The following is a 26203-nucleotide window of genomic DNA, read 5'->3' as shown; positions in this document are numbered from 1 at the left end:
TGAGCTATCTCCACTCTCACTCCTGCTTCCCAGAGATTCACAGAAACAAGCTCTTGTCCAAAGCAGAGTTTATTCAGCAGCAGAGAGATAACAAGCAACCAGCACTACCCACAATGTCTCCCCAGATCAGGCTAGAGAACAAAGCAACAGTCACATATAGAGTCAGGGTAATTCCCTGGCAGAGCTCTTGGACTGCCCTGGATGATGGACTGCTACAGCAAGGGCACCCTTTGCTAATTTTGGGGTCTCTACTTGTGCCCTGTTCAAAACATCGGGTGGTGGTACCACAGAGCATCAAAATGTACACAATTACAGAACAATTACATGTTCTGCACATGTTGCAAGTGCCCCTGATGCGAAAAGACAGAGTGGACCCTCCTTCAGGCTTTATCGGGACTTCAGAAACTGCATGTGCTAATCAGGTGTGTCTTTGGGATCTGCGTTCTCTCTAACAAGCAACTGACCTTCATGACCAATAAGCTGGTCCCCCCCTTGCTGTCTTCCAGCCAGGGTTAGAGATACACCTGTTTCTGAGAGAGACAGGCTGGAGTTTGCTTCTCAGAAAGAAGATTCTAAAATGGCTGTGCTTTGGACGAGAGAAAAAAGGCCTAGAAAATGCCAGGAAAAAGAGAAAAAATGCAGGTTTTTTTCCCGTTTCTAACACAGCGGAGTGGCCTCTGCTTACCCATGGACAGACTTTGTCTGTGGCCTTTAGAAAGGGGAACCAAACTGCCACTACTTCACAAAAGTGAAGATATCGTTTTGTTTTCCTCCACTTCTGAGGCTATTCTGGAGCACTTCCTACTCCAAGAAAGCACCACCTTTGAAGACTATCTGAAAGTAGTGAGACCTGGGGAGAAACATTTTGTTTCTAAAGATTCATTGCTTCATAAAATAAAAATGAACGGATGCCATTGCCAATACAGTATTAGGCAAGCTTGGCTGTTTCAAAGTTGGAATTAGTATTTTTTCAATTGATTATCCCTAGGAATTTTATGAGAATACAGGCATTTTTTACTGATTTGTAAACTACGAAGGGGGGGATAAAGCCACAAATAACGCAAAATCTAGTTTTAAAACCACCTGATTGTCTGGGCAGATCAAATCAAAACCAAAACTAAAATTCTTATTTCTATTTCTCTCCATACACATGGAGAAGGGATACTGTAGTCTGTAATCTCATATGGAATTAACAGATAATGCAAGTGATGCTACAGAGCATGATGGCAAAACTTAGGTGTCCCTGTGACCTCCGTGGAAGAGAGTTAAATTCTGTTAAAACAGAATGGCCATGATTGGGGACAGGCAGTGGCTCAGTGATAGAGCATCTGCTTTTATGCATAAGGTCCCAGGATCAACCCCCAGCATCTCGTTAAACGGATCAGGGAGGAGGTGATATGAAAGACTTCCACCTTAGACCCTGAAGAGCTGCTACCAGTCTGAGTAGGCAATACTGACTTTAACGGACCATTCATTGTAAGGAAACTTCACGTGTGTTCATGATGCACCATTTGAGCGGTGTGCTAAAATGGTGCCAGCGCATTAATTCCCCCCCCTAACTGAACCATGCAAAGGAAGTACAAGATATACCGTATTTATTACAAGTATCATTCCAATAAAATTAACTTCTACATACATTTTCAAATTGGTTTGGACACAGTATTTTTTTTTTTGAATCAAATACTTCAGTTCAGATATTTCTTGTTACTGGGGCATAAAATTAGCACAGTGGGGGTAGAAAGTGCTGTCAAGTCACAGCCACCTTATGTCGATCCCTTAGGGTTTTCAAGGCAAAAGACAGAGGTGGTTTGCAACTGCCTGTCTCTGAGGAGCAGCCCTTGATTTCCTTGGTGTTCTCCCATCCAAACACTAACCAGGGTTGACCCTGCTTAGCTTCCGAGATCTGGCTAGCCCGGGCCATCCATGTAAGGCAAAATTAACACAGAGAACCGTTAAAAAGGCTGTTTACTAAATATAATAATTAAAAACACACCAAATCAAATAGCACTCTATTTACGGCATTTGCCAATTTCCCAAAAAAACCAGAGTTCTCGAAATACACAAATCCCTTTTTCCTCAATAAGCAGAGAACCCCAGTACAGCTCTTGCAGGCACCACTTTGCTTTCTGTACTCCAGATAATTGTGTAAGGCAGTAAAGGTTCAAACAGCACAGTGAATGGATGGTCTTAAATATCCTACTCCTCTTTCCACTGGTAGTATGCCAAATTCAAACATACCCCACTGCTGCGCACAAACTAAGTAACTTATTTCCTCGTGCACTTTGACATACATTATCACTGGGTGTTCCAGCATGTCATTTCTCTCGTAACATTAAGTAATAATGGGAGAAGGTGGTCTGAAGGAGGCAGCAAAAACAAAAGATATATGCTGAAACATTATTCAATTGAATAAAAAAGTGTACCACCAGACATTACATTTTGACTCTTTGGTTATCCTCTGTTTAGGGAAGAGTTGCATGGCTAGAGCCTTCTGTTTTTATGTCCCAGATTTGTTTCAGGTGTTTCATCTAAATATGCATTCACCATATACCTTATTCCTATTTGGTAGAACATTCCAGCACTGCTGCACGTGACGACAATGATCCTAAACCGAGATGCTTGCCAAATGTCTTCTCCATCTTTGCAGTAAAGCTTTATTACATCGCTCAGACACTGAGTAAACACAAACAAGCAATTTGTTCTTCATTCTAAAGCTAATCTACACCGATGGCAGAATACTGAAACACAAAGTATCATTTTAAACATTGGAAAGATGTTGACTGTTTGGATCTGTGAAGCCCCACATACTTGATTTTGATTCTAATAACCAGATGTACCATGAAAACAATTTTAAGCTATTCTGAGTGTGCTTCTGAGCAACAGATGCCCTTTCCTCAATGGAGAAGACACAAGGGGCTGCTGTTTGAAACTGATCCTTGTTGCCTTTGTTCAAGATGTACTCACTATACATCCACACAGCTCTCTACACTTCTGTATGGCCTTTTGTAACTCTTCTCTAGAACTGGTTACTTTCTTCTTGTACTTTTGCCCCATAATACTTTAGTGAGGAAAGCCCATGTAAATTGGACTGTCTACCACTAACTTTCCTAAGTTAGTGCTAATGCTGACTGCAGTTTTATGAGTTAATATCAGAACTACGACGACATAATATACTGGATACCAGGTACATCCCCAGGTCCTATCAGCATATATTCTTCGAGAGTTCTGTGCTCATATTTAACCCCCAGGCCTATGGGGCCCAATTCAGAATGGGACCATGCCATGCTGTGGAGGCTGCTCAAGGTGCTGCCTGTGATATTTTCTTGCTCTGAAATGGCTCTGGAGAGCATTCGCCCCATTGGGGAAACCTGTGTACAGCCCATCGGTACAAGTACGTGTCCCTGACTGAGCAAACAGTGGGTCCCTGGGTATGTTTTGGATCATGAAAATGGAACAGCAGGAAAGCTAATGGCCCCTCTCCCTGTATGCTCCAGGTAGAGGCCCTGTGTCAGGCCCCCATGCACTTAGGAATTAAGTTTCAAGTACAGAACTTCCAGAGCATGATTGCTGAAAGGACCCTGAGATAGACCTGGGAACATATAAGTCAGGCAATCAGTCCTATTTTCCTGCAGGAGTCTGAACTCCCAAGTATACATATTTCTTCCAAAAAGTGTTCAGCTTTGGGGATACCATCCCTCCTAGTCTCAGCGGGAGGCTTACAAGAGTGACACTCTCCACTACTCCATCCAGCCCCTATAGCCCCTATGCAGAAACTGGGCAGCTGTCCTGGAACAGTTTATCTGGATGAGTGAGATCCACAATCAGCAGGGGTACCACAACAACTATTTATTTATTTAATGCATTTTATATACCACCTGTCAAGATATCCAAAATGGTTTATAGCTGGTAGAGTTAGTCAGAAAACCAAGCAATAAATACTACAAGGGAAAAAGAATCAGCATTGGAGAATCCAGTAAACAAACTTTGGGTAAACACATCATTTCAGCAGCAAGGTTGTCATGGAACTGTATTCTTAGTCTATGACACATGTACCACTTTCTCTCCCCCAGAATGAATTTAGGAGAAATGGTTTATTGGACTGGAGCCATATTTACAAAGAGGTGATTGGCTCGCCTTGCATCATTGACAAATCACTCAGAGTAAAAATTGTTTTAAAAATTATAAAAATCCTAAAATGTTTGTTCATATTAAGGTCCTCATAGGGCATAGACTCCAGACCTTTAACCATTCTGGAGGAGAGTGACCAGAATGGTCAAAGGTCTGGAGTCTATGCCCTATGAGGGGAGACTTAAGGAGCTGTGTTTGTTTAGTCTGGAGAAGAGAAGGCTAAGGGGTGACATGATAGCCATGTTTAAATATCTGAAGAGATGCCATGTTAATGAGGGAACTAGCTTGTTCTCTGTTGCTTCAGAGACTAGGACACGGAGTAATGGATTTAAACTAAGAGAAAAGTGATTCCACCTAAACATTAGGAAAGACTTTCTGACGGTAAGGGCGGTTCAACGGTGGAATGCACTGCCTTGGGGGTGGTGGAGTCCCCGTTGTTGGAGGTCTTTAAGCAGAGGTTGGATGGCCATCTGTCGAGAGCGCTTTGATTGTGGGATCCTGCATGGCAGGGGGTTGGACTGGATGGCCCTTGTGGTCTCTTCCAACCTTGTGTGATTTTGTGATTTGTAAAAGCTTGATATGTACAGGAAAGTACAAATAGAGGAAGCTGATGAAGCTGATATGCAATTCAGATAGAATAAAGTCAAAGAGAACAAGGTCAACTTTACCTGTTCATTTCTGCTGGACGCATTCACTCTGACCATAGCTCCGGGCTTTAACATGTTACTGTCATGAAGTCGTAAACAAATCAGATCTGTTGCGCTATTTGATGATGCACAAACTAGGATTCGGCTGTCTGGTAAATTGTAATGTACCTAAAAATTTAAAGGGAAAAAGCCACACAACATTTTTTCTAGTTGTCCTGTTTCTTGGGACATTCGTAAAAAACAGTAACACCTTTGCAAACAAAACATGATCTGAAACACAAGTTTTCTGTATTATAAGGAAAGTATCTGCCCTTTAAAGCAACCTACATTCAAAACACTAGTTTCCCCCATTCCAAAACCCACTTAGAATATTAGAATATCTCTGGGAAGAGAGACTGGAACTACTTCTGGTCCATATAAGCATAACTTTTTTGGAACATCCTCTTTATCTACCAATTATATTCACAAAAGTAATTATTTGATGGCTGATTCTGGGCTACAATAAAATAATTTCTAGCAAAACAATTTCTTAAGCAAAGAGTTGCTTCTCTTCATACCAATAAGGTTTAGATCAGTACTACTGCAATTATTTTAGGGTGAACAAAGCAAATCACAAGCCCTATGGTTTCTTCGCTAAAATCACCTATTGCAGACATATTCTTAGGTTTGTTTTCCCACTTCTTTTAAAAATTAAAAAATGGAATTAATTCATAACTAAGATTAAATTATGACTGAATGAACAAAGAATTATGATTTAACTATTACATCTTGCATTACATTTTACGTGTGGCAGTAGCAAGATCTAATTACACCATTACCTGTAAAACTGCTTCAATTACTGTTACAGTTTTGCCAGTTCCAGGTGGTCCAAAAATAATATAAGGCATGGGACGACATTCACCACTAAGTATTCTTTTCACTGCTAGTTTCTGACGCTCATTCAGAAAAGGATTGAAGAAGTCATCATCGCTTGGCTGAGAAGTTGCTGAGCCATTCACTGTATTAAAATGACTTATGTTTATAACATTGTTAACCTGCATTTAGGTTTTCTAGATCCACAAAATAGCTAACAAGATATTCGCCTCAACCAATACAATATGAATCAAACTGGCTAACAAGTCAGCAAAACCAATACACACAAATCAGTGAAGGACTACAAAACCCTGTTAGTAATTAAGCAGTGTGAAATCAGAAATAATTTATATTTAAGAAAAAAGTTCCTACAGCACAATCTATATTTGATTTTGTAATTACATCCTTCCTCCAAGAAGCTCATGATTGCGTATATGGATTTCCCCTCTTCCAGTTTATTCTCACAGTACAAAATAGTTTCAGCTGAGAATGACTGGCCTAAGGACATTGTGCTTCATGGCAAAGTGAATATTTCAGCCTTGGTCACACCAGTACCTCTACCCGTTATCAAACACTCTCCCCTAGTATTCTAGAGATTACAATATACTTAGCTTTAAAAGTCATATCTTATAACAGCACATGCAGCAAAAGGTTTAGAAGAGCTTCTAAAGTGCATATACAAAATTACTGAATATTTAGAAAAATAAAAGCAAGCATTAAATTATATCCACTTACTTGTTTGTGTGGCAATAGTAACCATACCAGGCACAACTGCTGCCTTGTTCTCCTTTGGAAGCCTTTCTCTATTACCACGGAGTTCCTTCTCAGACTGAAAACAGCATAGGGAAAAATGCAATAAACATCAAGATTTGCCATATTAAAACCATAACCATTGTTAAAGTTTTGCTGTAAGAGTAATGGTGCGACAACTGCATGTAGAGCTTATTCACGTGCACATTCTGAAGAGCCTTCAAACTGCTTTCCACATACATTACTGCTTGAAAAGAATTTGAAAAAAGCATTTGGATTGAAGAGAGAGAGAAGCGCAGGGCTTTGCTTTTTCTTACACTGAAAAAGATGCAACTGAGCTGCTGAATGATAGTAGTTTCCAAGATCTAAACACTAAACTTCCTTAGTTTGTTCCAACTGATTGCATGGCACAGCACTGAAGTTTTTTCAATATTACCAAGAAACTTTAAGGCTTTGGTGCGGATTCATTTTGACACTCAAAATAGTAAGCCACTTAGTGCAAAACCAACAATACACCGGGGTCAGTAGGTTACCTCATCTTCTTGTGGGATGCTCTGTCTTTCAGTGCTGCCAGTAAACTCTGAATCACACCACTGCTTGACAACTTGAGGAGACTGCACTGCAAGACTGTCTGGAAATAAAACTTCAGGAAGGCCGAGAAAATAGGATGGTGTGTTATTCTGAACTGGAGCTGCATCAACTGAACTGCTTTTTAAACAACAACAAATGTTATCAAAGCCATTTTCCCCTGCCTCTTCAGTTTTAAAATGGTCAATTCATGCCTTTCTGGCTGAACTAGAACAGAAATACATAGAAACACTAGCACTTTCACTACCACACTAATATTCAGACACAGGAATCATTTCAGACAAACTCCTCGTCAGGTGAAAAAGTGTTGAGGGGTGGGTGGGAAAAACTTCCTCATGCCAGATTTACAGGAGCCCTGTTCATGAGTTACAGTGAACCCATGTATTGTGTACATTTGATTTTTCTTTATACATGTGTTGCATAATTCCCATGTAATAGTCACCACATGTACAGCACTGGAACCGCACATTTATGCCCGGTTTCATTTGTAAAGTTACTATGTTAGCTTTTTCTTACAAACAGATGTATGCACATACATGCAGATTGTATATGTGTTCACTAAAATGGCTACTACTTGCAACAGACATGGTATCAGGGACATCTGGATATAGCCCAGTTAGAAAACTGGCATAGCTTTGATGTGCATATATGGAGGGATTTATATGTAGATTGGGAGAGAAAGGGCAAGTATGCTGAAAATAGCATGATAACCAATTCTCTCCAAACTGTACCTCTGTATACTAAACAGCACAGTAAGCATCCTACTCTCTCTATAATAATGTCAACGCGTCTACCAAGATTTAGTCCAAACTATACAGGATCATTACTGGATCATACCATACAGGATCATTAGTGATCAAAAGGCTGAAGATAATAATTCCAGAGGAGCTGTGAATAAATTCCCTTTCTCCTCTCCGAGATGATTAGCTCTGTAGAGTCAACACATCAGTAAAAAAAGTGGGGTATAAGGTACCCCTTAGGCAGAAGAAGTTTCAAGCAGCCTCCATATGGTGACAGTTTGTTTGGAACAGGCTGGGTCTTCCATCCATTAGAAGGGAAAACATAACCTACCCTTTTCGTGCAGATGGATGGCTTGTTCTACTGCAAAATGGCACCTCCTGGTAGAAGTCCTATCAAAAGATCAGAACAGAAGCTAGTAGTAGTGTTTCCAGAACTCATAATAGTATGCACAACCAATGTGTTTGAGCTACTGCTGTATTTAAAAAGACACACAAATGCCTTAAGCCAGCAGTTTCAGTTCAACCATTTCTCATTAGCAGCTCAAGACAATTCTACAATGTATTGTGTGTGTGTGTAAAGTGCTATCAAGTCGCAGCCGACTTATTGCGACCCCTTTTGGGGGTTTTCATGGCAAGAGACTAACAGAGGTGGTTTGCCAGTGCCTTCCTCTGCACAGCAACCCTGGACTTACTTGGTGGTCTCCCATCCAAATACTAACCAGGGCTGACCCTGCTTAGCTTCTGAGATCTGACGAGATCAGGCTATCCAACATTTATTTAAGGATGGATAAAACTGTGTTACATTTAAAAGGAAAAGATAACAAAGGGTTTTCTAAATTAGGATGATCTCATTTTTAGTGAAGATCTGTCATCTTTATCTACAATGTTGCTAGTATATTAATGAGAACAAGGCCCTTCAGTCAATACTGCTCTGCACATGGAAGCCTTAGGTGCCGCACATCACTTTTTCTTCAGCAAAACTCTTCCGGCTCATCCCTTTTGTTCCCCCTGCTCACAAAGAGACATTAGAGTGACACACTCAAGGCAACCTAAAGCAGGGTCATCTACTTTTCCTCCTTGTGTAAAAACCATTACAATACATACAATTGGAGGATCTAGACCAGTGGTTCCCAAAGTGGGCAGTACCACCCCCTCGGGGGCGGTGGGATTACCTAGGATGGCATTAAGAGGCAAGGGGGCAGCAGGGGAGTGCTAGAGGTGGGCCCCTTCAACTGTGCTGTTGGATAGGGTAGGAGGCGCTGGGGTTCAGTTTGTGGAACCAAGGAGGGGGGGGTGGCCTGAAAAGTTTGGGAACCACTGATCTAGACTGAGCTTCCCAGAATCTTCTGAACTGGATACATTTGCATCACAAAGCATCCTGCATACAGCTGTGAAGTCTACAGTGCATACCTGCTAAATGTAAACTCCACATCCATGGGTTCACCATTATAAGCCTGTTCAAACTCTGGGTTAAGGTTTAGAGTAACTTCTTCTTCATGAATCTACATGTAAGAGGAGGAAGACAGAACCTGAACTTCAGACTTCCTAAAACGATCATATGCTAACCAAGTTATGTTTCTACATATGTGTTTAAACAGAAGCACTTAATTGTGGAAATCAAACTCAGAAAACACAGAAAACCCTTAATGAAATTAATTCTAAAGCAAAAGGGGCTACCTGCAACCAATCTCAAAGACAAGAGCGTTTTTGCATCCATTTTCCATTACCCCCCAAACCCAGTATAGTGTTCCGGTTAAGAGTGCCAGACTAGGATCTGGGAGACCCAAGTTCAAACCTCCACTCAGCAATGAAAGCTTGCGGGGTGACCTTGGGACAGTCATACATTCTTAGCCTAACCTGCCTCAGAGTTGCTGAATGGATAAAATGGAGGAGAGTAGGACAATGTAAACCACTTTGGGTCACCAATGGGGAGAAAGGCAGGGTGTGAATGAATAAATATAGCAAAAGCAGCTTACCTCAGTGACAGATGCAATATAACTTATTTGCTCCAAGTAATCTTGGGTCTTCAATATCACCTTGTCACCTAATTTAGAACACACACATGAAACCTTTTCCTCTTTTTACAACTTAAAGCAAATCTTTATATACATAACAGGAAACCTTAGCAAAATAAAGTGCTTCCAGGGTTTCAGTGATGGCTTTAAATGCAGTGTTAGGAGGATGCCTAGGTCCATCTGGTGTTCTACTGAACTGATTTAATTGTTCACTGTTGTTTATGGGTGCTATGTGGTATTCTTGAGATATTTTGTAAAAGGCAGGATATGCCTTCTAAAAATAAAAATTAACGCATACAAGAATGATCAGCATGCTCTTGCCATCTCCCACAAAAATACTCTAGGAAATAGTTTGATCCATGGCTTCAGAACCCTTCCAATAGGTCAGGATTTTAATGAATAAACTACGTACACAGGCTATCATGGCAATTTTGACATGTCTTAAGCTAACTTGTGAAATAAAGACTGCAGTCATGTGTGCATGCTCACTCTTGATAACTTGGGATGCTTAGTACAAATAGATTCCATTTAAGAGAAAAATGGGTTAAAGTTTTGTCTAAAATCCTACCGTATTTTAGACTGGAAATGAAAAAGCTATTCTATAACCAGATGCAGTTGGTAACAGCTGCCAGTGCTGTTAATGTGGCTAGAATATGAACACTACATTAGAATTTGCAGAAAGGCACACCTGTGCATAAAGAAGGGCGACCCTCTGTGACCCCAGGCACGTCAAGAACTAGGAAGTTCCCATTTCTTTTCAAAGAGACTCCGCACAGGGCAAAACTCTTCACTTCCATCTCTTCATGGATTTCCTCAAGCCACAGCAGTGTAGAAAAAAATGCTTTATAGTTAGCTAGACAGAGGCCCTGAAATGAATGAAGTTCATGACATGGTTTAGATTGGAGAACCTCCAGAACTCACAACACATATTAAGGACCAAGGTACTACCCTTCTGTTTCAAGTAACTCACAACGTACAAATCATAAATTAGCCTCTCTAAGAATGTAGCTACTGCACTTGCACAATGCAACAGACAGGTAGTAACAAGCAGGGGACCAGCAAGGATTTGCAGAGGGCATCTCATTTCCCCTTCCCCCACTCTTTCAGGGAAGGAAAAACTCCTATAGCCTCTCCTTTTCCTGCTCCCCTCCTCCATTCTATCTTCACAACAACCCTGTGACATAGGTTAGGCTGAGAATATGTAACTGGCCCAGTTACCCAGCGAGCTTCCATTGCAGAGTGTCAACTGAAACCTGAGTGTCTTAGATCCTAGCCTGACATTTTAACCACCACACAACAGTGGCTTTTGTGAGGTGGCTGCTGTGGAACAGTAGCAAGCAACCAGACCTGTGTGAATCATTCGAGTCACATGGTATCAAGTTGCCAGTGTGTAACTGCCAAGCATGGCCCCAATGTGTCCCCCATCAATGATGAAAACAGCCCTGGAAAGGGCCCTGCTCCTCCCCTGCCCTTTACTGGCAGAAACCAAGTTTTGAAGGCTGGCAACACTGTTGTGGTTGCTGAGCAACCCCCATAATGGCTAAAGAGAAGGAATTCATTTCTTAAAGTTACAGGTGCTGCTTCAACTATTCTGAGAGCTTTTGAATCCCCCCAAATATATATATTTTAAAGATTTTGTATTTTTCTGCAAATAATTAAGTGCTGTCAAATCACAACTGACTCATGGCCAACCCAGGTCTATGGGGTTTTTAAGGCAAGAGATGAGCAGAGGTGGTTTGCCATTGCCTTCTTCTGCTTAGCAATCCCAGTCTTTCTTGGTGGTCTCCTATCCATGTACTAACTGTGGCCGACCTTGCTTAGATTCCAAGCTCTGGCAAGATTGGGCTAGATGGGCTATGTGTGTGTGTGTAAAGTGCCTTCAAGTCGCAGCCGACTTATGGCGACCCCTTTTGGGGTTTTCATGGCAGGAGACTAACAGAGGTGGTTTGCCAGTGCCTTCCTCTGCACAGCAGCCCTGGTATTCCTTGGCGGTCTCCCATCCAAATACTAACCAGGGCTGACCCTGCTTAGCTTCTGAGATCTGACGAGATCAGGCTAGCCTGGGCCATCCAGGTCAGGGCAGATGGGCTATACCTAGGTGTTTTTTGTGGTTTGTAGAAAAATCTCTCTTGACTGTTTGTGACTCCAAATTCTAGATTTCAGTTGCCACAAATTTGGCCACATTGAGAATTAGATATATTGATCTATTTGCTGACTTCTTCCTAAAAAAATAAAATCAAATACACAATACAAAGCATGCTTTCAAGAACAATGTTCTATGCAGGTCAGCTACTAAGGAAAAGGGTCAAAAGTGTTGCACTGATGACCAGCAACCTAGCCACAAAAGGAGGGGGGGGAGATTACCTCACTTGGAAAACTCTTAGAAGAGAAGCGTAGAATGAAATGTGTTGGCCAAGGTCATAGTATAGTCTTAACAGCAATTTCAGAAATAGCAATACAGATGCCCCATTCTCTGTTCTATTGCTCTAAACACTAGAAGATAGATAACACCTCAACAGATAACACCTCAATAGTACAATATGCAGCTGAATTAAAAATTGCTCTGAGTTCAACAGACTGTGCTAGATTAAGCTATAAAGCAACACAAATCAAGCAAAATGTTCCGACAAACCTTTATCTTGTCTCTCTGCCTCAAGAAAGAACCACCCACTAAATAAACACTAAGGATTAGACTTTGACAATATATATCATGTCTACCCCTCTCAGGATTTCCAATTCAAAAAGGTTTCAGAGAGAAAATTCCATGGAGCTAAAGAATACATCTGAATCCAGTGACTAGTGTTCATATACTTGTCCATCCAATACTCAAACAAGGATCTACTCAATTCAGCCTACGTTTCCATACCACCATCCCCATTCAACCCACTTTATCACTAGTGAGGTAGGTGAGAAACAACAAAAAGAGAGAAGTGCCAATTTTGGCAACCTACATTTCTTGACAATGATAGTAAAACACAAAGTTAGTGGCTAAATCATGCTCTTGGCTAAACAGCATGACTAAGTTTCAATTGCCAAGACTGACTGACCCTGAGATTTTGTAGGGGGCAACATCTTCCCCTGCCCCTAAGTTAAAAAATGCCCCCTCCCCACATTTTTGGGCAAAACCTTGCTTGGTGCAAACTGAATACACTGCAAAAGTTTGCTTAATGTATAAACATGTAAATATACAGATACATAATTTCACCTATATACATTTGATGTAGCCTGTACTGTCCCTATACAGGCCAATGAAGTGTGTGTCCCAGGTTTTTTGGACTATTGCTATCACAATGAGAAAATGAAAGCACATGTTGGTTGCCACACCCCACTATATTGTCCTTTTAATATAATGTCAGAAAAAGACTGCAATAGTGCAGTTTCTTTCAGTTCAGGTATTATTACAAGGTGAGGGCCAGAGATCAAGCCCAAAATCCATTCCCAACTTTACTATGTGTAGCGGGTTGGGGGTGATAGGAAGAGGAGATATGATAAGAGACTGTCTGAACATCCTTCTAGGGCAATGATCTCCAATGCAAATGTTCCAGACCCTACTTGTTTCAGACCCTACTTGCTGGGTCAAAAAGTCCCATACAGCCGCCATATTATCTGCTGTTTTTTCAAAGGATTTTTTGCTAGTTTACACTTCTGCCTTTCTTTGCATGAAAGCTGAGAAGAGTAGGACGACAGCAAGATTAGGCCACAACAATCGACAAGATGCTTCAAGTCACTAACTATTTGCTTTTTTGTCACTACATTACTCCCAACATTGTTATTTCCTGCTGACTGATTTCTTGGTCTACTGCACAGTTTTCTGATCTCAACACCAATGAGGTTGTATCTCAGGCTCCCCCACTTCCTATAAGATGACTGTATCACATGCTCACAGCCTAATGGTTGCAATGCTGCTGCCTAGAAGTCTGGAAAGGTTGAATACCATTGATTTCGGGGACAAAGAAGCCCCTTCTGATTATTTCCCGTACTCACTCCCCAATCCTTAATAAGCTTTTTTTGTAAGTAAGAATACGCATATTTTTGTCTGCTTTCACGTCACTGAAAGTGTAATATGCAGTTTCAAATGAACTTGTATGATAGGGCCAGAATAGAGATAGGATCAACTCTTCAAGCCCCCTTGGTTCAGACTGCTGCACCATTATGAGTAGCATTAAAAAAACCGTGTACAACAGGTCCTTTTAAAAAGCTGCCTTTTCTCCTTTAAAATGCTAATAGCATGGGCAATTGTTTCAATTAGCAAAACCTAGTGGGGCTTGAAGGGTTAATCTCTTCCTTATTGGTCTCAACCACACTGCAGTTGCATATGTGCCTTTTACCATTCACAGAATGAGGAATACTTATGGTTCGTCAGATTTGTGTGAATATAACCCTAGGTCCTATTTTCACATGAACACATGAAGCTGCCTTATACTGAATCACACCCTTGGTCCATTGAAGTCAGTATTGTCTACTCAGACCAGCAGCAGCTCTCCAGGTTCTCAGGTAGGGGTCTTTCACATTTCTTGTTTGCCTGGTTCCTTTAACTGGAGATGCCGGGGATTGAACCTGGGACCTTCTGCATATCAAGGAGATGCTCTACCACTGAGCCACAGCCCGTCCCCTTTTCAGTGTTTGCCATGCCTGTACTCCTTCAAATCTATGAAACAGCCACTGAAAGCATATCAGAACAAGACATTAGGAATATTATACATAAGAAAAGCTACAGCTGCTTGTACACTATGGATTTCTATGTTTAATTTGGCAGTAATTTTTATTACCTACCTCTCCAAGATGTGGTTCGAAAATCAAAACATCCCATCTGTTTTCCACACATTTCCTTAATCTATCTGGAACAGGATAATGAGGAATGAAGCTTGGTAGCTGTCTCCTTGACTTTCTAAGATATATGATAAATTAAAAATGAAAAGCAGCAGTAAAATTTCAGTATTATAACTAAAGAAGAACAACTGGGTGACTGGCCTGATTATACAGACCTCTTACCTTCTGGAGTAAGAACTCTAAAGTACTTTGTATAATCTCTTCATAGCTCCCCCGTTACCTAAGACAGACTCCATCCCCTTACCAATGCAACTCTTAAGAGATCCCAATGGCTGCTCACACTAGCTTGGCACTAGCTTTATACAGTTAGAATCTTTTCCTTTTATGCAGCTGAATGTTAAGCATCTAGCTCAGCTTAGCCATCTATACTTGTATTTTCAAAACAGGGCTCAAAATTTACTAAAAATCCTTATTAAAAACAAATCATGTTGTAATTTCTTAAAGGTGATCAACCTACTGCAATTTACAGTACCTTTTTACGTCTGGTAAAGACACAATTGCTTTTGTATACTGGAACTCTGGAGTAATTTGAGGTTTTCTTGGGCAAAAAGGCTCAGTAGCTGCTATTTGCAACTCTTCCGCAGTTACAATAGTTGCTTCAATGTAGCGCCCAATAATGCAGTCAGAAAAACAGAGCAACAGAAGTTCTTTGCAACGACCCAGGTTTCTTTAAGGGAATAAAATAAAGGTAAGACGTAATTAAAACCCTGTATGAAAAAGATCTACAGGAAGAGCTTTTATGAGCAAGAAAGACGAGTAAAGAGTACTTGACCAATGTTTTTAAATCTTTTGCATTTCATCATGAATCTCTATCCAGTATTTTCTTGCTTTCTTGCATAACCACCACATGTGACAGAAAGGTGCATCCATATTTTGGGGTATTCTCTAACAATTCCCACTGTATTTGCTATTGGTTTGTGCTATATCTTCGGGATGATTTGGAATGGTTTGTTCCACACAAAATGGGATTGTAAACTGAGATTATAGCGAGGGTTCAAATTGCACAGTCTGAGTCTGTTGTAGTACTTTTAGCAGTTTAGAACTATGAGTAATTCACCAGTGAGTGAAAGAGTTTCCTAGTGGATGGCAGCTACTTCCCTAAGGAAATCACCTGCTAATTAGACATCTTTTGTCTGGCATTAATCACAACTATATCAAATTTGGGATTTGCACAACTGTGCGTTCAGTGTGCATGTTCCACCCCAAGTCCCTTTAGCAGTTTGAATTCTGCCCCCCCCCAATAAATCATAATCTACTTACGTTGCAAACGTGTTTATACTAATACCCAGTACTTACTTTGCCGTGCATAAAATCACTATGCAAGTCTTTGTACCAGGAGGCAGAGAAATCTCTATACTGGGCCCTGTTTTTCCTTTTATAACTTCTTTTTCGTTGTTTAGTTTTTCAGCTGTTCCAATAATGGACTTATCCTGGTCTCCAATTTTCTTTAGATCCACTTCTACAGAAAGATAGATCAAATTAAGCCAAATCACACCAAGTCTGACATGCAGGGGCTTTTTAGGGACAGAAGAGACATAGCCATTCATAATGTTTAAAATATTCATGGAGATTTACTTGGTGTAATAGCTGATGTTAGAGAAGCTGAAGAATTCTTGTGGTCTTCTCTTGGCATTTGAAGACAAAATTGTTTCTCTTTTTCCCAGCCACCTAATTTGCAGCTAATTAAACAGTGTGTTCCTTGTCCTTTATTCCTAAAAGGGGAACATTGAGACCTAATGTTGGCTTTGAAAAAGTTTTCCAAGATATGAGATGATCATTCTGGGTTTTTTTCTCCCAATCATTTTATCCCATCTTTACAACAGGTGTTTTGAGATAACCCGGACAATTAAAAATTAAATAAACACTCATAAGATATCAGAATGACACTTGACTTAATGGGCTAGGAGAAATTCAACCACCACAAGCACAGTGTCTGTCCCAAGCCACCAAAGATATAAGGTCAAGATTTTTGAGAAGTTTCAAACTTGAGCTGATGATTACACTAGGCAGTACTTTAATAGGGTACAGACAAATTATCCGAATAGAATCATAGAGTTGGAAGGGACCACAAGGGTCATCAGGTCCAACCCCCTGCACAATGCAGGAAATTCACAACTACCTCCCCCACACACCCCCAGTGACCAGAAGATGTCCAAGATGCCCTCTCTCTCATCACCTGCCTAAGGTCACAGAATCAGCATTGCTGACAGTTGGCCATCTAACCTCTTCTTAAAAACCTCCAGGGAAGGAGAGCTTACCACCTCCCGAGGAAGCCTGTTCCACTGAGGAACAGCTCTAACTGTTAGAAAATTCTTCCTAATACTCTTTTGATTTAATTTCAACCCGTTGGTTCTGGTCCAACCTTCTTGGGCAACAGAAAACAACTCGGCACCATCCTCTATATGACAGCCCCTCAAGTACTTGAACATGGTTATCATATCCCCTCTCAGTCTTCTCCTCTTCAGGCTAAACATACCCAGTTCCTTCAACCTTTCCTCATAGGACTTGGTCTCCAGACCCCTCACCATCTTTGTTGCCCTCCTCTGGACACGTTCCAGCTTGTCTACATCTTTTTAAAATTGTGGTGCCCAAAACTGAACACAGTACTCTAGTTGAGGTCTAAACAGAGCGGAGTAAAGTGATACCATCACTTCGCGTGATCTGGACACTATACTTCTGTTGATGCAGCCCAAGACTGCATTTGCCTTTTTAGCTACCGCATCACACTGCTGACTCATGTTCAGTGTTTGGTCTACTAAGACCCCAAGATCCTTTTCACACACACTACTGCTCAGACAAGTCTCCCCCATCCTATAATTATGCATTTGATTTTTCCTACCTAAATGCAGAACTTTACATTTGTCTTCGTTGAAGTGCATTTTATTAGATCTAGCCCACTTCTCCAGCCTGTCAAGATCATCCTGCATCTTGGCTCGGTCTTCTACCGTATTTGCTACCCCTCCCAATTTAGTATCATCTGCAAATTTAATACACATCCCCTTTATGCCTTCATCCAAATCATTTATAAATAGATAAAAAATGTGTTTATTTTATTTGACTTTTTCCCTGCACCTTTCCCAGCCAGGCTGGCCTCAGGGTGGCTTCCAACAGTAATATACAATATAAAATTATACATAATATTTAAAAACCATAGCTCCTACTTAAGTTTACCTCTTAATGTTAGTGTGAAGAGTGAATAAAGGATTCCCAGTTTGGGTTACATTGGTGATATTGTGTCATCTTTTGTATGCTCCCTCTCTACAGCTTTGTGCATGCTAACATATTGAAACATCATGCTAGGGTTGTTAACAGGCAAGCAAAACCCTTATTATATCAAGACTCTTGTTTGTAATCACTTCTTAGTAACTGCTGCCAGCACAAGATGACAAGTCACCTCCATTGCTGCCCTATATTCTAGGGAATCTGTGACTATCTTCAATTCGCTTTCAGCTTGACTGGGTTTTTGTTAACTTGAAAAAGTGGCTAAATATATTCTCTCTAAATAATAAACAGAGAACTGATTTAAATCCATCATTTCAATTGGCTTTCTTGGCGATGTAAGATTCCTTGGTGGTGGTGGTGGTGGAGGAAAGTGCCCTCAAGTTATAGTCAACTTATGGTGATCCCATAGGGTTTTCAAGACAAGAGACTAACAAAGGTTGTTTGCCATTCAATACCTTTGCATAGCGATCCTGAATTTCCTTGGTGGTCTCCTACCCAACCCTGCTTAGCTTTCAAAATCAGATGAGATTGGACTATCCCAGGGGTCTCAAAACTGCGGCTCCTGAGCCGCATGTGGCTCTTTGGCCCGTTGAGTGCGGCTCTCCGAACTTGGATCGGAGCCCCTGCTCTTGCGCCCGCTTGAGCCGGCAGCTGGGCTGCGGAGCCGGCGCGCCTGAGAGAGAGAGAGAGCGGGCGCGCTGTCTCTCCCCCCCCACCGTGGAGAATGGCCAGGTCCCCCTTTCCCTTGCCCTCAATGGTTGGGAGGCTAAAGCCTCCCCTCCCCTCTAGCCATGCGATTGATGGGCGGGCGGCTCGGCGGTTCCTGCCCCCCCGCCTATCAGCTGTTGGGCGGGGTGGGCTTCCTTTGGTAGACCTGGCCTCCAGCTGAGTCCCATTGGGAGGCCACGTCTACCCACAAAGTCCCCCTTCAGAGGCCAGGTCTACCAATTGGCTTCTATGGGCCTCCAGAGGCCAGGTCTACTGCCAAGAAAGCCAATGGGTAGACCTGGCCTCCCAATGGGACTCAGCCGGAGGCCAGGTCTACCAATAGGCTTTTATGGCAGTAGACCAAGGCTCCAGACGAGGACTCCAGACGGGGAGGGGGAAATGGCAGGGACTTACAATTTAATTTTTATCAATAAATAAGATCACTATTAAGTATGATATCAAGTTTTATTCAGTGTACCTATAGTTTAATTAAGACTTAAAACTTTAATTAAAGTTTATTAAGTTAATAAACAGTGTACCTACCTATATAGTTTAAGTTTAAGAAATTTGGCTCTCAAAAGAAATCTCAATCGTTGTACTGTTGATATTTGGCTCTTTTGACTAATGAGTTTGCCGACCCCTGGACTAGCCTTAAGGCAATGTAAAACCAAAGTCCAGTGGCACCTTAAAGACTAACAACATTTATTCTAGCATGAGCTTTCGTCAGAGCTCACTTCTTGTACTCTGTCTCTCTGACACATACACAAACATAGATATGCTGCAGTTACTGCCAAAAGGTACACTGTCAGTTTCACTATCCCTCCTATCTTCAAAATATCCATTCCCCTAAAATACACTTACACAAATAAATCTAGATAATCCACAGCACAAGTTCACTATGAAGACGTGCATTATGTTTTAGGGTTCAAATCTGACTCTGGATAGTTAAAAAGGAAAAATCTAAATAGTCAATAAAGAAAGCAATTTACTCAATCCAGACTTCCATGCTTTTCTTCTCTCCTAGTTTGAGTGTTCCAAAGTCTGTTGTTTTTGACACCCAGAGACCTCCTTTGTCCTTCAATAAGTTTTCATATGGCTCATTCAAGTTCACTCCATTGGCTGAAGACGTCCTGTAAAAAGACAGAATTAGAACTTGCATTGCATCACAAGACACAGTTTATTATTCCAAATAAAGCAAAGCTGTCGCCACCAATTATATGTACACTAATAGCCAAAATGCAACTCCAGCAGGAGTTAAAGAATTTTATTCAGTATATTTTTAATGAGACAAATATTGAATAGAAACAGTATTTTATTCCTACTTCTGAATTAATAGAAAAAATCTGTTGAGGAATGTTCCTTAAAGACTAATAAACTGGTTTTATCACAAACCAAAGCTGCTATCAATGATCTCGATATAATTTTGACTCATGTCAAAATCTCTCTCTGTGTAGTCTTGCTGACTGGATTGTCACTTCATGAATCTGATAGGAGGATTTAAGCTCATGAAAGATTTTGCTACCATAAATCTGTTACGTCTTTAAAGTGCCACAAGTTTTTTTCTGTTGCAACAGGGTAAACTACTCTTGCTTAATTTTTAGAAATAGCAGCTCCCTTTGCATTTTTCCCGAGCTGATCAAGAGTTAGTAAATTAACTCAATGTTAAACTATATGAGATGAAAGTCTTGGACTTCACAGTGTTCTGAACTACTTTCCAGGCATACACAGCCCTAGGGAGTGTTAATGAGGGTGTGCAATCGATTTGCCAAACTCGAAAAAAGCCAAAAAATACCTTTGGCATTTTTTTAGCTGAAAAAAATGGTGCTCTTTTAACAGTAGCTGAAAAATCCGAATTCAGTATTGCCAGCTACTGTTAAAGCGCGCCCACAGATGCAAAGAAGGAGGGAAAAAAAGGCTTCCATCATACTCTGGAGAATCTTTCAAGGGCTCAGGGTGCGTGGGTGGGCACTGCTGTTTAAAGTACAGGTACCAAATCTGCAGCATAGTTGCCGGTGACTCTCCTTACAAGAACCCCCACATTTGGTAAAGATTAGGTCAGGAGTCCAATTTTATTGCCCCCCATTTTCCCCTCCATTTGGGGGCCAATAAAATTGGACCTCCTGACCTAATTTTACCAAACTCAGTGGTTCTTGTAAGGAGAGTAATTAACAGCTATACTGCAAATTTGCTGCCTCTGCTTTAAAAAACAGCTCCCCTCAAGCCCTGGAAAGACTCCCCATAATGTACAATGGAGCAGAAAAATTTAGGGACCCCCCCCAAAAAAATCCATAAGTGTCTAGGGATTTGGTATTTTTTGGTAATCCAAATTTGGGGGGGGGGGTATAATATACCTGAATCTGAAAAATATCATTTTTTGTGCACAGCCCTAGTTTTAATCCTTCTAACACAGCACAGCATCTCACTGGTGCTCCTAGTAAATTAAAAAATAACTCGGTATGGGTGGGAGAAGAAAGTATCTTTTTTCCTTGTAGGATTAATGAATGGAGTTTGCTGCTAGGTGAAATCGCACAGAGTATTAGGATTAAACCCCGCTTCTTTCCTGACCTTAATCCACATTTGCGTCTAAATGCACTTGAACTTTAGTTCCTGAAAAAAACCATAGGGAACATCTCATCTGTTCTGAACCTCAGTTAGTGGAAGAACTCCTTTGCCAGTCTGTCAAAAAATTGTTTTTGGCTTTTAACTGACTCAGAATCATGCAATGCAAGAATGTTGTATGCATGTGTGGGTAATTTACAGCGGCATTTCAACCTGCTTGTGCTTTCTAATATGCATGCTACTTCTGTCCATTAATTGTGAATTTGAACATGGCTTCTATGTTTATGGATGCATCTTTAGGATGCAGCAACATTCTGGGTATGCTAGTAGCTCTTATGAACTTATCTGCAAGACTGCTTCAATACACATTAAATTGCACATGATATCCTTGGCATGGGTGGAGAACTTACATTTCTGGAAAGAGATTTACACATTTTTCAAGAACCCAAATGATTTTACTGTTCTAACAATAAAATACCCTGCAATAGAACAAAGACAGCTTTCCAAACTAGTCTTTAGCAGATTACACTGCTCAGAAAACCCAAGAGGAAACTGCAATCTAATTACTCTCTCAACACACTTGTTTTCTCACAGACAAGAAACTTTTCAAGGACAAACAAGAGGATTCTTAATGAAACAAGATTTACCTGTTATTTTCTGACGGACTCATGCAAAGCGCTCTCCAACTATAACATGACTGATTACTCTCCACCACAACCACATTGACCAGATCATTCCTATGGGGCATATAACCATCAGGAAGTATCAATGAATCCAGAGTGAAAAACACACTGTTATCTACCACACCAATTCTTCCACAAACACTGGAAATCTGAACCTGCAACGATTACAATTAGCATTAGATGCAATAAAAACTATTAAGAGCAAAAAGCAAAATATCCCTTTACATTACTTAATGAATACTTAGGCTGAGGTTACTGGATAGAACAGTATCTTAAAATGTCCAATTACTCTTCATATAGGAAGAATCTCGGCTACATCCAGCTGTCTCCACAAAAGAGGTCAGACAGTGTTGAGCATAAACTCTGCTTGCTGGTGCTTATTCTGCTTCTCCTGCCCCCCAATCAAGTGCCAAGTGCAATCAAACACTTCCTGGTCTTAAAAGCCTTAACTCAAACTCTAATTGGTAAAACTATCCAACTGTAGGCAACTGGGTGAACTGAGGCTTGCTTCTTCCCCATGAACCAAGATTCTATATTTTAGTTGTACGTGCAGTATGTGTGTGTAGGGAGAAAGCGCCAGTTCACCGAGATGCCCAAAATGTAGGTGCAAAGGTGAACAGGAGTTCAGTTCAAGAGTTACCTGGCACCATGTTCCACAAATAAGGGAAGCAGGCTGTGTTTATATCCCATTACAGATGAACCTCTATTGTCTTGCAACAGCTAAATGCTGCCATTTTTGCAAGACCACTGTAACTTTCCATTATGCAGTACTGCACTTTGTTTTCAGTAGCCAATTATTAGATCAGCATAGCTAGTTTATTGTCTTTTCCTATAAATTAATAAACTATACTAAATATTAAATTTACTAAATATTGGTTTAAGACCGATTCCAGGATGCCAGTATTGGTCACTCCAACGCCAATACATGGAAGAACATTTCAAATTACTGCAATACGGCAGACGATATGCTTGAACATTACCATATCTCCTCACTTCTAGTCATGATGGGATTGGGAGTTGGTCTTGGACAAGCTCCCACTACGCATTCAAGCGCTCAGCAACTGCCAGCAGAGCACACAGTTTAGAAATGTCAGGTCCTTTAGAATTTAGGGAAGACTGCCAGACACTCAGGCCTACTTACAGCACTTATGTAGGATAAGCTTAACATTTTAATGTTTAGTGTAAATGTAAAATTTACATTTACATAGCAGCTTTAACGTAATGGCTCCTAGAAGGAATGCTGGCAACCACAGCCTTGTGCAGAGTGATTTCTCCCCAACAGAAGCCTTTAGTGCCCTAACAGAACTAAAGCTGACAGATTGCCTAGAGGAAAGCCATGACAACTGCATTTCTTCATGTTTGTATGGGGATTTCCACTTGAGAACCTCAATTTTTAAAGTTTTACTCAGTGTAGAAGTTACTAAAGTTACCCGCTGTCCTCACATTACAACACTTGAGAAAATATTTGTAACCACTCCCCAAAACTAGATCAGGCAATATGCCTACCTTGTCAATTCTTTTATATCTCAAGGGCTTAACAGAAACTGCTTCACTGCTCCAAGTTGTTGGGTTAATAACATATTCAGCTTGTACCCAATCACCTCTGTAAGGTTCAAAGTCTTAAAAATAAAACCAGCACAAATGACAAAAAGGTTTGGAGAGGAGGAATAAAAGTTTGAATCAGTTTGAACAAAGCATGATATGAAAACAAGGCACAGAACAAGATCAATACATAGTTATAAGACCAGAACTTGAATTAATTTTGGTGTTCTATCTGACATTGGAAATAAAACTTCAAAACAGCAAAATGGAAAATGCCACAAATGTCAACAGTCCATATGTATTTTATCACATCTAATGCCATAAGCTGTTCAGAGATCAACATCTTCCTCTCTTCCATAGCACTCAACGGGGGGCTGCCCAGCAGTTAACTTGGAATCTTCAACTAGTACAAAATATTTTGGCCTATTTATTACTTGGCATGGGTTGGCATGAGCATATCATACATATTTTGACATTACTGGGCTCAATTCCAGGTGCCAGCTATCACTTATTAAATCCTTCGTAACCTGGGACCTGAATCAACCCAAAGCACTGTCTCCCCCTGTACAACAATATGGGGAGGAAAATTTCTAATGCTTAATTTCCTCCAGAAATTTTTATTTATAAATATTCATTGTTTCATCAATAACAAATGGATAATATTACCAACACATTATTGAGCAAGCTTGGCAGTTTCAAAGTTAGAATTATTTTTTTCCAGGGGATCCTTCCTAGGATTGTGTACACGTATGCTTTACTGATTTAAAAATAAGGTGAGATTAAAAATCCAAAAATTCATATAATAGAAATAACTTAGTAGGAATTATCTAGAACAGCTTTTTAAATACCCTTTGAAATATTAAATCACATTCCATGCAGATCATCATAATCATACAAGTGGGTATTCTGTCCATCAGCCACCTTGTATTGGGAGCATTGTTAGGGTGTGGTAATAATCCTTTCTGTACTGTTCTTTCACACATGCCCAGCACAGAGACGGATTGGCCTTCACTGGCTGAACTGGCAGGCTACAAGGATAGATCAGGGATTCTACTGGTTTGTTGTTTATCATACTATCCCACAGGCACGGCTGAACTGATATAGTATCTGGTCTACTACTGGAGAACTTCAGGTTTATAATGCTGGAAGACTTCCACATCCATACTGAATGCCAAGAGCTGTGTGGCCATATTCTGGAGGGCTGGAAGCCTAACCCCCCCAGCCCACTACCATGAGCTGGTGACACCCTCCCCCCAGCCCATGTAATGTGGGTGCGAGCTTCTGCTGTAAGCCTCAGGGAGTGGGGCCCTTTTCCAGGGCTGTTTTCGCCTCCCAGTATGCCCTTGCTGACCCCTCCTCTCCCAACTGGTTCATCTCAGGACTTTGTGGCTCCATGGGGCTATCAGGTTGTACTAGGCCCAAACAAAAAAAGGACGTTAATTTTTTTTAAATGATGCACCGAAGATTTGAGAGCTGGTTAGTGGTGCAAAATAGAGACTATTGCCTTGGCGACATCATTATTGGTTTAATTTATGCACACCTTAAGGGAGGTGCCAGATGCTCAACTTCTGCAGATGTTATGTTAGTTAGGATTATAGAATGCTCATAGGGGAAGAGAGCATAAGAAGTGCCATTAAGGATTAGCACTACTTTCAGTGCTATTTAACATCTAAAAAAAGCCTTAATCCAAGAAAAACTAACAGTTACTTTCAAGAACCTCCTTCATGGAGAAGGACATTGTTTGATTGATGTAGCCACCAAGTGCAGTAACAGATGTAATAGTGCCAATTAACGTTTTCGGTTCAGAGTCGAAATGAAGCATGCTGCTACCGTTTTCCCATTTATCTGAGACAGCATCGACCTGTAAAAGCAAACAAAAACCACACTTTCCTACAGGAAATATTCACAGGCAAGGTTTTTTAATACTGTTTCAGACAGTTCATTAATAAGATATATCACACATGGCTAAAGAATATCCACTGTCCAAAGAACTTCTATAGCTTTGAGGAATAACTATTTAGAAAATAGCTGTTTCCAGATTTGGCTTTAAAAAATAACTAGATCATTAACTATGAGCAAAGAAAAACCAACTGGGTAAACAATCCTAACCCCCACCCAGTCCTCACTGTGGGGAGAAACTACAAATTGAACTAAACTATACTTACTTTATTTGAACCTAGTATCTCATTTAACACGCCCCCCAATCCATCAGAAAGAATGAGAGTTTTCTATCACAGCATCAGGGAGAAACCACATAAATATGGCACAGCTTGGATCAGATGTTACTTACTCTGAACAGAAAGGGAGGGTAATGGGCATGCTGAATACTTGTAACCAGGTTCAGATTTTTCCATAGTAGGTTACCCTTGAATAGAGCATATATGCAGAAAAACTGTGCTCGCAATCTGATATACCACCACATAAAACATTGAAGACGTCAATTTTTCTGGAAAGTAACAAAAACTCAATCAAATTTCACACTCATTTGTATCATACCTTGATTGCCTTTAATCCATTAGTGGTTTTATCCTCTTCTACAAGAGCTATGACTCTTTGTCCAACTTGCAATGGCACATTGCACATCACAGCATCATGGGTGAAACAAACCAAATCATCTATCATCCCATAATCTAGGCAAAATCTTGTAATTACACCTTCTATTGTTTTTATCTCTTTACTACCTAAAAAAATGAGAGACAGAAATTACTGAATTTGCTATGGTGACAGACATATTTCCATCAAAATAACGTTAACACCTATGGAAGGCTTCTGTAAGTTAAAATATTACAAAACCACAAACAGCCCATTCCTGACCTCCAAGGATGAAAGTCCTCAGAAGGCTAAAAAGGGGTTGCGCCGGTGCTGGGCCCCCGTGCCAGCACCCAAGCTACTTACACAGCGGTGAGCGGTCCCAACGCCAATGGGGAGGCCCGGGCACT

At 40.7% G+C, this 26203-nt stretch overlaps 1 protein-coding gene across 1 annotated transcript in view; it reads right to left on the bottom strand.

Annotated features, from left to right (window-relative positions):
• Window positions 1-25890, bottom strand: part of MOV10L1 (Mov10 like RISC complex RNA helicase 1) — a 34402-nt gene extending 8512 nt beyond the window's left edge. Inside the window, exons 1-16 of the mRNA XM_056846485.1 lie at window positions 25761-25890; window positions 21687-21877; window positions 19470-19610; window positions 16126-16262; window positions 15847-16009; window positions 15023-15217; window positions 14494-14608; window positions 10409-10586; window positions 9682-9749; window positions 9116-9207; window positions 8037-8095; window positions 6911-7020; window positions 6363-6456; window positions 5594-5772; window positions 4797-4943; window positions 2552-2673 (exon numbers count right to left, since the gene is read on the bottom strand). Coding sequence (XP_056702463.1) covers window positions 2552-2673; window positions 4797-4943; window positions 5594-5772; window positions 6363-6456; window positions 6911-7020; window positions 8037-8095; window positions 9116-9207; window positions 9682-9749; window positions 10409-10586; window positions 14494-14608; window positions 15023-15217; window positions 15847-16009; window positions 16126-16262; window positions 19470-19610; window positions 21687-21877; window positions 25761-25886 — 2117 coding nt within the window. The 5' untranslated portion in view covers window positions 25887-25890. The remainder of the gene's footprint in view (window positions 1-2551; window positions 2674-4796; window positions 4944-5593; window positions 5773-6362; window positions 6457-6910; window positions 7021-8036; window positions 8096-9115; window positions 9208-9681; window positions 9750-10408; window positions 10587-14493; window positions 14609-15022; window positions 15218-15846; window positions 16010-16125; window positions 16263-19469; window positions 19611-21686; window positions 21878-25760) is intronic.
• Between the last annotated feature and the right edge of the window lie 313 nt (window positions 25891-26203).

This window comes from Euleptes europaea, chromosome 3 (assembly GCF_029931775.1).
Source record: "Euleptes europaea isolate rEulEur1 chromosome 3, rEulEur1.hap1, whole genome shotgun sequence".
NCBI classification, from domain to species: domain Eukaryota; kingdom Metazoa; phylum Chordata; class Lepidosauria; order Squamata; family Sphaerodactylidae; genus Euleptes; species Euleptes europaea.
Note: the sequence above shows the minus strand (reverse complement) of the source record. Positions and strands in the feature narration are given on the sequence as shown.